The sequence below is a fragment of the Xyrauchen texanus genome, chromosome 3 (assembly GCF_025860055.1).
Source record: "Xyrauchen texanus isolate HMW12.3.18 chromosome 3, RBS_HiC_50CHRs, whole genome shotgun sequence".
NCBI lineage: Eukaryota > Metazoa > Chordata > Actinopteri > Cypriniformes > Catostomidae > Xyrauchen > Xyrauchen texanus.
Genome location: NC_068278.1, coordinates 59,294,447 through 59,306,790, shown reverse-complemented (window position 1 = coordinate 59,306,790; position 12,344 = coordinate 59,294,447). Strand labels below are relative to the sequence as shown.

The 12,344-nt window shown below is 39.7% G+C and overlaps 1 protein-coding gene across 1 annotated transcript in view; it reads left to right on the top strand.

Moving 5' to 3' along the window:
- Window positions 1-10,725, top strand: part of LOC127625540 (serine/threonine-protein phosphatase PP1-gamma catalytic subunit A-like) — a 40,715-nt gene extending 29,990 nt beyond the window's left edge. The window contains exons 6-7 of the mRNA XM_052100858.1: window positions 9,446-9,580; window positions 9,685-10,725. Coding sequence (XP_051956818.1) covers window positions 9,446-9,580; window positions 9,685-9,774 — 225 coding nt within the window. The 3' untranslated portion in view covers window positions 9,775-10,725. The remainder of the gene's footprint in view (window positions 1-9,445; window positions 9,581-9,684) is intronic.
- The last annotated feature ends 1,619 nt before the right edge of the window (window positions 10,726-12,344 follow it).

Sequence of the window (12,344 nt, the reverse complement as noted above, 5' to 3'; positions counted from 1 at the left end):
GTTTTTTTTTTATAATTGTATTAATATTAGACTTTTTTTATTATATAGATGTATAATTTTATACTATTATTGAAATGAATGCACCAAAATTGGACAAAAAATATATTAAAACTATATGAAATATAATATTCTTTATTCAGTTCTTTAACAATCAAATTTAACAGATTTTTTTTTTACCAATTATCCAAATAATGTAACGTTCTAGAAAACTATAATGATATGCAAGTAATGAACTTAGCAGCTCTTGGCTAGCATCTTGCAAATACAAAAAGTTTAAATATGTCTTTCAGAGGCTTTCTATGGAGTTAGGATGACAATAAGATGCATTTCAAACTGTTCTGAGACCAGTGCAGACAGACAGCACACTGGAGGTTAAGTCATGCACTAAATAGGGAGCAAGGGAGCATCCTATAGCTCTCCTATAACTGTTCTGAGACCAGTGCAGACAGACAGCACACTGGAGGTTAAGTCATGCACTAAATAGGGAGCAAGGCAGCATCCTATATCTCTCCTATAACTGTTCTGAGACCAGTGCAGACAGACAGCACACTGGAGGTTAAGTCATGCACTAAATAGGGAGCAAGGCAGCATCCTATATCTCTCTATAACTGTTCTGAGACCAGTGCAGACAGACAGCACACTGGGGGTTAAGTCATGCACTAAATAGGGAGCAAGGCAGCATCCTATATCTCTCTATAACTGTTCTGAGACCAGTGCAGACAGACAGCACACTGGGGGTTAAGTCATGCACTAAATAGGGAGCAAGGCAGCATCCTATATCTCTCTATAACTGTTCTGAGACCAGCGCAGACAGGCAGCACACTGGAGGTTAAGTCATGCACTAAATAGGGAGCAAGGGAGCATCCTATAGCTCTCCTATAACTGTTCTGAGATCAGTGCAGACAGACAGCACACTGGAGGTTAAGTCATGCACTAAATAGGGAGCAAGGCAGCATCCTATATCTCTCTATAACTGTTCTGAGACCAGCGCAGACAGGCAGCACACTGGAGGTTAAGTCATGCACTAAATAGGGAGCAAGGGAGCATCCTATAGCTCTCCTATAACTGTTCTGAGACCAGTGCAGACAGACAGCACACTGGAGGTTAAGTCATGCACTAAATAGGGAGCAAGGGAGCATCCTATAGCTCTCTATGCAGTTAAGTGTGTTCACTCCTAAAATCTGATAAAGTTCAGTTTCAGGCTGCAGATGATGTTTGGATCACTCAACATGTTTGACACACATGGGACGATGATCATCAGTACATAGATTCAACATTTATAATGGATCATTTTATTTAAAACATAGTTGACAGTGATTGGACGATGCTGGATGTTACTTTGAATCTGAATTATTATGCTAATTTATGATGTAACATCTCAGAAACATGAATAATCACTCCTGGACACATGATACACAAACTGATGAAAAAAAAAAATTGACTTTCTATAGCAGGGGTGTCCAAACTTTTTTTTAGTGAGGGCCAAATACAGAAAAATAAACAAAGGGCCGGGCCACACACTATATTGACACATGAATACTGCGTTTTTACGACCTGGCTTGTTAATCAAGGTCTCAACATAAAAAGGAACAGGAACAAACAGTTTAGGTTTTAACATTTAAAATGAATAAAGAACTGTTTATTATTAAAGTAAAAAGTGTGGTATGAATTAAATACAATGTCAGTTGTGTGCGTTTGCAAAGAGTCAGGTTAATAACTGGAACTGCACTGCCCGTGCACTGGAACGACAGGCCTGCAGGTGGCACAGGTGGTCGTAACATTGTAACTCACCTATAATGTGAAGAACATTGCACTCATATCAATGTATAGTAAAAAACATGTGACAATTTGCCCCAGGTTGACATTTATGAAAAAAATACTCTTGTCCTGAAAACCTTTCAGTTTAAAAACTACCTTCAAAAAATGTATATTGAACTTTTAGTTTCACAAAAAATTTTTTATTTAAATGAAAACCAACATACTTTGTTGAAACAAAACCTTGCTGGAGAAAATACAGATGTTGATAGGACTTTTGACTCAAAACATCCTCGGATACAGCCCTGGTGACAGCCCCGTTCTACTTTCAATTATATTCATTAAAAATATGAACATGTGTAAACTGTCTGTAATTAAGGTTTACCATATTTAGCAGGACTTGTCAGACTAATAATCTGAGGCAATTTCAATCGACTGCTAATTCGCCTAAAGAACAATTCTCACAAATAAAAAATACTTCAAAACTAACGCACACAATTCAAAAGCGACAAAGAGGAAGGTGCAGCAAGACACTCGCGCAACAACCAACTCACAGCGCTCGCCCCCGGGGGGAAACGCGTTCATGTGGCAGATCTCTGCGCGGCGCCGCTGTCCATGGTACTAGGTCACACGCGCGCTGCTTTTAGCTTTATTGCTGTTTAATATGAACTGATAATTCTATAATGTGAAGAACATTGCACTCAGTGGGAGCAGTGATGCTGTCCTTTGGATTGAAGGATGGCTGACATGTCAGGAGAAAGTTTGGTGGTTGAGACACGAAGGACTTCACAGAGATGGCTATCGGCCGTTCTGGTTCTCAATCTGCTTTTGTTCTGATTTAACAGAGAAAATGTTTGTTCACATATGTATGTTGAGCCGAACAGGCTCATCATCATTTTTGCCTGGCGTCTCATCAGAGGAAACTTGGCACTATCCAAACTCTGATAGAAGTCAGGGAGGGAGAGAAGCTGATGTTGACTCAGAGAATCATCGCATTGCATTTCAATCAGTTCTAACTGCAGACTCTCTTCCACTTCTTCTGCATCCACCAGGAAGGGCGTCGAGAACAGCTTGATTTGTTTTTCAATGACAGAAAAATCTTGGAAACGCTGGTTGAATTTGGTCACGAGAGATGCAATCACAGACACATATTTCTCCTTTTTAGCAGAAAGGTCGGCATTTGGAAAAGCAGACTTGATTTCAGACAGTGCAGGGAAGTGTGCAACATTAAATCTTCGTAGTTGTGTCTCAAACAGGCGGAGTTTTACACGGAAGGCTTTCATGTGCGCATAGAGGTGTGGCACCAGCTGTTCTTTGCCTTGTAGGTTCTTGTTCAGTGTATTCAGATGATGAGTAAGATCAACTAAAAATGCCAGGTCGGTCAGCCACAGAGGGTCACTCAGTTCATGAAGAGGTCGGCCCTTCTCTTTCATAAACTGATCGATTTCTGATCTCAGCGAATAAAAGCGCTGCAGCACATAGCCGCGGCTCAGCCAGCGCACCTCAGAGTGGTAGAGTACATCCCCGTATTCAGCATCCACATCAGAAAGGAAAGCTTGAAATTCTCTGTGGTACAGTCCTCTAGCTCGAATTATGTTGACAGTTTTTACAACAGTGTTCATCACATCGCCCAGCTGGACAGTCTTGGCACATAGTGCTTCTTGGTGGATTATACAGTGCATCCTAAAAGCCTCACCTCCTTTCTCTTTTACCTTGGCGCACACCATCGATGCCATTCCTTTGCGATCACCCGTCATGGCCGGAGCTCCATCCGTTGTTACTCAACAGAGCTTGTCCCATTTAAGCCCCATCTTTTCAACTGCCTCTGAGACAGCTTCAAAAATATCTCTACCCGTCGTTGTGCCTTTTATGCTCATCATATCAAGCAGCTCCTCCGTACAGCAAAAATTATCATCTACTACCCGCAAAAAAATTAACAGCTGCGCAGTGTCTGTAGCATCTGTACTCTCATCGCATGCTATCGAGTAAAAATCAAAAGCACCAGCTTTGTCTCTCAGCTGAAGTTTCACGTTAGCTGACAAGTCCTCGATTCTCCGCACCACTGTATTTCTGGATAAGCTCACGTTGTTGAAATCCTGCACTTTCTCTGGGCACGTTATTTCTGTGACTTTGAGGCACTGCTTTATGAAACCACCGTCTGAGAACGGTTTGCGTGCTGGGCAATAGGTTTAGCGACTTCATAGCTTGCTGTTGTGGCGTTTTCCTGTATTTTGTTAGCACGAAAAAAAAACTGTTGTTGAGCTTGCAGACTAGCTGCCATTTGCTTGACTTTCTGTGTTCGTTCGGCACCGGTGTACGATGTGTAGCTCTGATGTATGGTTTCATAGTGCCGACGGACATTATAGTCTTTCATCACAGCAACATCTTCATTGCAAATCAAACAGACACACTTTCCGTTGATTTCTTTGAAAAAATATTCATTTTCCCACCGTGTTTGAAATCTTCTACACTCACTTGCTATTTTTCGTTTCCTGGGTGCTGCCATTTCTGGTGAGTTTTTCTAGCGGTAACGGTTGAGAAGCACAGTTTCTGTGGCTGGCTGCCTGGCTCCATCTAGTGTTGAAACTGAGAAGTGCAACAGAGTTGAGCTCAAGCTTCTTGTGTGGGCCATATTCAATTATATTTTCAGAATTTGCCGCGGGCCAATAAAAACTGGACCGCGGGCCGCAGTTTGGACACCCCTGTTCTATAGCTTAATATTATTTAATCTCACTGTCCACATATGAGGACACATTTTTAGGAAACTATTTGCACTAGTTTTGCATGTTTATTAGGTGCTCCGGAGGATATATATATATATAGGTCATTTTACACTTCAGTCAGTCTCTTTATAAAGGGGGCAGTTTTTGGCCGAATAAGCTGTAGCATAGAGCAGACTTGATGCCAGTGTCACGTTACATGAATGTCCAGTTATTGGAAAGGCGAAACTGTTCCTGATAAAGAGCAGAAAACTGATAGAGGAGTTATGCTGGTGCATACTGAACCGTATGCATATGAATCTGCAGTATTAAGATTAAATATCTTCAGAGATGTATTATGTAAGGTTAGTGTTTAATGTTTTCATCTCGTGGTAACAGTTTATATCACTGTATAATTATTGATAAGTTATCATTAATTGATCATTGATGATAAATAATACATTGATAATTTTCTTTTAATTGGAACTCGATGGACGCAAATCAAATGATACGATAATTCAGCACAAATGAAGGATAATTCTGACATCGGTGTAAAAATCAGATATTACAAAACATGCAGTTCTGACTTTAAATTCAATTTGACACCGTATGAAAGTCCCATGAACCGTTTCTACTATTGCACGTCATACGTGGTCATACCACTCTTTATTTTATTATAGGTTTATTAAATGAGGCAAGTGCACTTTGAGTTGCGTTACTTCTGACGTCAAAATCTCAAACTTTGGACTTGATTAATATATTGTGAGTATCTTCGTGTTTCTGTAAACTTGATAAGGGTACAGTAGTAGAAGATACTGATATGGACAGGCCTCACTTTTATCTGCACAAAGGCTGTCATGATTATGCTGGAGTTGAATGTTTGTGTCACCATCATAATAAACGGGGACAGCTTGTGAGAATGAATCGGGCTTTTACTGGGTCAGAAACATGCTCAATTTCTATAAAGCTGCGTACACACTGCCAGTGACTCTGTCGCTGCAGGTCGCCAGTGGCTGGCGGTGAAGTCGCAAGTGAGCGTTCCAACTACTGGTTGCCTAGTAACGTTTATAAATGACATTCCATTGCTGTTGACAGCGAATCGCTTGTCTTGGCGCCAAAAAACAACATTTTGGAGGGAAAAGACTGAATATAAATGGAATCGGTACATAAAATGCTTTATATCAAAGATGAATGAGAAACAAGGCGTGTTGTTTGCCATAGCGGCTGTTTATCTGCGGCGAAAACGCAAACGCCGGTCTGTCTGGGTCCACAAAACCATTCAATCTCGGAGTCAGCACGGCGAGTACCACCGGCTGGTGCAAGAGCTGCGGCTGGATATACCATATCCATATCATAGAGCACTGGAACATTGCTAACAGCAAGAATTAGCCTTTCATCCATCTTTCCGTTACTGCAGGAGCTGAGAGAGAGAGAAGGATCACGTGAGCTCTCCCGTCTTCTCTCCTATTGGCTGTCGCTTCCATTAGTCGCTCTTCATTTGAATAAAGTTGAACTTGTCTCAACTTTGTCGCGTCGCTGGACACGCCAACATTTAGTCGCCGGAAGTCGCTGTGCTCTCATTGAAAATGAATGGGATGGAGTCGCTGGCAGTGTGTACGCAGCTTAAGTCTATTTTATTTTATTTTTGCCCAAAATGTATACAGAGTTTAATATGAAGGTAAATTAGTGCCTAAAAGATTTGCATGTGCAGAGTAAGATTTGTGAAAGTTTAAATCAAATTGCTGGAGTAAAATAACTAATTGCGTATGCACATAAGTTTGTAATGGTGTAATTAATGTGCTGTGAATCTGTAACTTCATAGTAACCAAGTTGTATTCTTCTGACTTCCCTTGTTTCCCCTAACCCTAACACTTTTGACACTATTTTTGTTTTGCCTAAATATTGCCCAAAACATTATAAATCAGGTGTTTTTCTTTCTTGATTTTTCTCCCCAATTTGGAACGCCCAATTCCCAATGTGCTCCAATTCCTCGTGGTGGCGTAGTGGCTCGCCTCAATCTGGGTGGTGTAGGACGAATCCCAGTTGCCTCCGCGTCTGAGACTGTCAATCCGCGCATCTGATCACGTGGCTTGTTGAGTGCGTTACCGGCAGAGACGTAGCGCGTGTGGAGGCTTCACGCTATTCTCCGCAGCATCCACGCACAACTCACCACACGCCCCACCGAGAGCGAGAACCACATTATAGTGACCACAAGGAGGTTACCCCATGTGACTCTACCCTCCCTAGCAACCAGGCCAATTTGGTTGCTAAGGAGACTTCACAAAAAACTTGAGCCAAAAATGTATTAATTTTTTCTGATTCTACTGATTTGACACATCTCAGGGTGTAAATAAGGTGGGTCAGAAAAACGGCATTTGTTTTGTTGCCAATCAGATCAACTGTACCCAAGCAATTTTGTGTTGAAATGACAAAGCAATCAAAAGTTACAACATTATAAATATAATTGATCATAGTGTCCAAAAACATCTCCAAACAAATAAAAGATAATAATTGTACATAAGAACTAATTACACATGCAAACACAACAATGACTAAAGGTTTGCATAGCATGCACACATGATTTTAGTCATGAGATTTCACAGAATGAGTTTCATTCTGTGTCATTTGAGTCATCATTGAGTCTGTGTCGTGTATTTGGCGCCATCTCCTGGTGGTCATTGTTATTAGAGTGAATGATCCTCTCTGCCCATATTTGGATGACTTACACCTCTGGTTGCAGCGAACTGATCCCCATTACGATTAGTTTAGCGTTCCATGACGCTGGACAACGTACTACATTTCCGATGATGTCATGTGATTAAGGAAAGCCAACATGTTTTTAGCCAGATAGCACATTATGTGATGTGTGCACATTTTGTGAATTATCTAATGATCTATGCATCAGATTACGTTTATTTTAAAGATAATTGCCGCCTCTAAGTAATGTTATGTGATATTTTAAACAACACCTGTTCATGTAACAGGAGCCAGCTGATAGATAGCTGTGCAATGTGTATAAACCTCACTCTCCTGACCTCAAGAGGTGCACTAGCGACTGATGCTAGAGGCTGTAGCCTTTAGCCTACTTGTTAGCGCACCCGCCTCCCACGCCGGTTTGAGTCCTGTTCGGAGCAGGTTGACCAGGGCCAGTTACATTCACATGAAATGTTTGTCAAATAAATATATTTAGCTATTACTCGCTATATTTTTGTCTGTGAGTAAAACAAATAAGCTGGTGGAATTCTTACTCTGTGAGAGCTTTCCAACAGCATACACCGATCAGCCACAACATTAACACCACCTGTCTAATATTGTGTAGGTCCCCCTCGTGCCGCCAAAACTGCGGCAACTCATCTCAGAATAGCATTCAGAGATTATATTCTTCTCTGAGTTACTGTAGATGTATAATGTATGATTTACATTAGCCTATATTAAGTTTCGGCAGCTGTAAAATAAAATATTGGCTGGTGACTAAATGACACGCCTTTAAGTGCCATTAGAAGCCTACGTCAACCAGTCCATTCGGCAGTGAACCGAACCAGCGCACAAGCGGTAACAGTACAGGCCAAGAAGGTGCAGCCATCACCTCAGGACTACAGGGCAAACAATGTCAGGTTATTGAAGAATACGTTTAAAACATAATTGCGTTGTTGGTAATGAAACAACTTTGACTGATGGTGGAAAAAGTTGCTCTCTTTGATGCAGATGCATGAGGTCACACTCTCTCACTGATATACGTGAGCAGGAAGAGAGAGAAAGAGAGAGTGCACGCCCGCTCATGCAAATATGACTGACGTGAGAAAATGGCACTGAAGCCATAGATACGAGGATGGTTAAAGGGAAAAATGTACACGCCAGGTTTAAGTTGCAGTTTTTAGTTTTTTTCCATTATTTTCTCCGTTTTTCGGAGCCACCTTATTTACATCCAGAGATATATAATGGCAAATAAGAAAAGTTTTCTTTACAATGAACACTTGATCATCCTTGTTTGTTTGTTATCGAGTTATAAGCCTTTAATTTAGAGTATGCCACTGAAACAGGAAATCTTTAAAAACGCATTCAGCACTAAAAGGATTAAAATAAGACCTATTTTGTGTTTGCGAAGAGTGCCGTTATTCATATTTTGATGATTGTGTTTTTTTTTTTTTTAAACCCTTTGAGCCTATCTGAGCTATATCAAATATAATACAAATATATTTTAATTGATTATAAAAGGCATATTTGCTACATGGGAAGGATAAATCGAATAGAGTTGCATTTAAATGGACTCTGCAAACAGAGGTGGAAGTCATCCAAATATGGGCAGAGTGGATCATTCACTCTAATAACATATGGCCACCAGGTGATGGCGCCAAATACATGGCAGACTCAATGATGACTCAAATGACACAGAATGAAACTCATTACAAAAAATAAACGGAACATAAAATAATAAAATATCACATATGATTATTTAGAGTCTGTGATTATCTTTCAATCGAGTCCACACACAAGATAATCAGATGTATAGGTCATTAGATAATCCACATGAAGCACAATGTTACATATGACCACCAGGAGATGGCGCCAAATACACGACACAGACTCAATGATGACTCAAATGACACAGAATGAAAGTCATTCTGTGAAATCTCATGACTAAAATCATGTCTGCATGCTATGCAAACCTTTAGTCATTGTTGTGTTTGCATGTGTAATTAATTCTTATGTACAATTATTATCTTTTATTTGTTTTTGGACACTACTATTAGGATAAAAAAATTTGTAATAACTTTTGATTGCTTTGTCGTATCAACACAACATTTTTCTCAGATACAGTTGACATGATTGGGGGGGAAGGGATTAAAAGTTTTTTTTTTTTAAATCGAATAGAGTTGCATTTAAATGGACTCTTCATTTAGTGTGGACACACTTCCCATTTAAGCCCCGCCCACATCTGGTTATATCCCAATAGAGATCATTTTACTCCTCTGTATGTTCTGTTCATGTAGGTGGTGGAAGACGGTTACGAGTTCTTTGCTAAGAGACAGCTGGTGACCCTCTTTTCCGCCCCAAACTACTGCGGAGAGTTTGACAATGCTGGAGCCATGATGAGCGTAGACGAGACACTCATGTGCTCTTTTCAGGTACACCGACACAAACCTTTACCTCCATCACGTGCCGTGTGTCTTTCTATCATTTGTGTTGGCGTGTTTTGAGCCATGCCATCAAATCTCTTGTTGCTCTGCAGATTTTGAAACCAGCCGAGAAGAAGAAACCAAACTCAAGTCGTCCGGTGACTCCACCCAGGAACAATGTCAACAAACAGCCCAAGAAATGAGTCGGCCGGTGTGACCCGTCTGGACTAGTATCACACAGTCGTGCTACACTCCGGCTTTGCGTCTTTATAATGTTTGTTTTTTATTTTTCTTCTGTTTACCGTCCTTTTCCGCTGTGGCGTGACCACTCGTTCGATTGAAATGTTCTTGGTTGCTCTTGAAGATGAAAATGGCTTTTATAATCTTAAATACTTCAGGACGACATATCCAATGATGCGTGCTCGTTAAGACCGCTTTAAAAACATCTAATGTTTTCACTTTAGTATGAAGCAAATAACAGTGCTCGAAAACGAGTCCGTTTTTATGATTTCAACTTTAGCGCTTTTCTGCATTTTTGTCTCGTGAACGTGCCATGAAATTTGATATTCGGTCCACTTGCGTTCAGTTTTTAAATGTTTTATGATTGTTTTTTCTTTAAGATCTTCGGACGGGACACAGAAGTACATGAATGTGTATTTTGAGTGAGGCGATAATGAAGTTAGGATTACATCGGGTGGTGAAAAACAATCAAAGTTTAGCGCTTTCTGTAAAATTCGTTTATTGTTTGTTTTATTTTTCAAACAAAATGCCTTGTTTTCTTATTCCGAACGCTTCGTGGTAAATGCTTGTTTTTGCATCACATTATGGGCATGTTGATTTGATCTCAAACGGATGTTTTTTTTGTTTGTTGCATGCATCATATATAGGACACAAGGCCTTGGCTTCATCTTATGAAGGCTATGTGTTAGTCAGCATGTCTTCAGAATAATGTAGCTCCTCATCAGGTATATCACATCAGGAAAATGTTTTACTTACAAAATTTCTACAGTATTTCATATAAATTCTGTTTAACCCAAATCCACTGTAAATATAAAGGAAATGTGTGGTTCAGTCTTGGCAATAATTCAGTTTTCCACATTATAAATAATTGTTATACTTGCAGAATAAATGGAAGGGAGAAGGGGGTGACATCATTGCATTGTTTTTATTCCAAAAATGTCTTTCAGAGAGTTTCTCACCCAATCGTCAGAGTTGGGACGGTTTTGAGTATGTGGGTCACATGACATGCTTCAAATTTCCTGTGATCGGTAAGTCATACCGACCTAAAACCAACACGTCCGCCCATGGTGCGCGGACCAAACGTCCATAGACATTCAGTCTAATGTTCAGTTCAAGCAGCACCCCCATTGTTTCATTGAATATCTCGGCCTCTGTGTGGACTACAAGCTCAATCTAGGTGTCATTCGAAAGCTGAGATCCTTTTAACATTTTATCATTAATAGTTGATAACATATTTCTGATGATTTGGTTTGCGTGCATAATAACAAACATTTAAGGGTACGTTTACACGGACATGTACTAAAAACGGTGAATACAAACAAGATGAAGATGGCGAAAGTATCGAGCGTTTTTGTCTGGACGTTGCTTTATTACTGCAAGTGACCCTGGACTATAAAGCACGCCACCTTTTTAAGGACTCCAACTGGTGATCTCATGTTGGTTTGTTCGCCCTGGAGGTAAGGACAAAGTTCATGACCGAACACGTTATACGTGTGCACAATGACATCGTTTTCGAATGTTACGCGGAGACAATAACGGCATAATTTTCAAAAACGTGCCCTTTGAAAGGTTGCGTTTTCAGGCCCGTTTTTATTTGAAAATGGCACCCAAGATATAACATTGGATTATTCACACAAAATGGGTAATGTTTTTAGCTATTTGGTGCTTACTGCATAAATGAGACTTTTGTATTTGATGACTTACAGAAATCACGTTTCACTTTGTGAATCTTTTGAAAATCTTTCGAACTGTGGTTTTAGTGCAACAAAATTAATTATACAATCACATTCCTGAAATTTATGTGCTATTTGAAGGATTTTTGTGTAAATATTTCTACCCCGTTACCTCTAGGGGGCGCTAAAATGTGCCACGAATGTTTTGAGGCCTTTAAGTAACAAATGAAGAAGTGATTAATATTTCTGAAAAGTTCAGATTCTAAGCTTTCCAATAAATCCTCCTATGCCTGAGTTATGTATATGGAGACTTTTTACGCGACATAGCGCTAGCGGGTCTATAGAGTTAAAGGGGTTACATCTGAAACACCTGCAATCACTTTCTCACCGCTCATGAGTGTGCATCCTGTATTTAATTTTTTTGTCGTCTTTTTTGTCTCGTGGACAAAATAGTGTTAACGAAAATTTTCGTAAATGAGATTCAAACTGACTTGCAATGAACAGGCCACATATGTGATTTGTTACTTAAGTTCTTTATTATATAAACAAATACATTCTGTATCAATAAAAACAAAAATGACAGAAAAATCTTTATTAAAAGATCTGTGCAAATTAAGTACAATTCACAAACCCCTTAATAGTTTCTTCAGCCCAATAGATATATGCATATCATTTTAATAAGTGAGGACAAGCATCTTGTAGTTTTGTCTTTAATGGCTGTTTCTAACCATTACCAGTCTGTGAGAGTACATCCTTTATTCACTCCTTTATTCACTGATGCAGAGAGTAAATAATCTGAAAACTATCAGAGACTCTTGACATTCAACTCTTGCAAGAACTCAAAGACGCATATCAGTAAA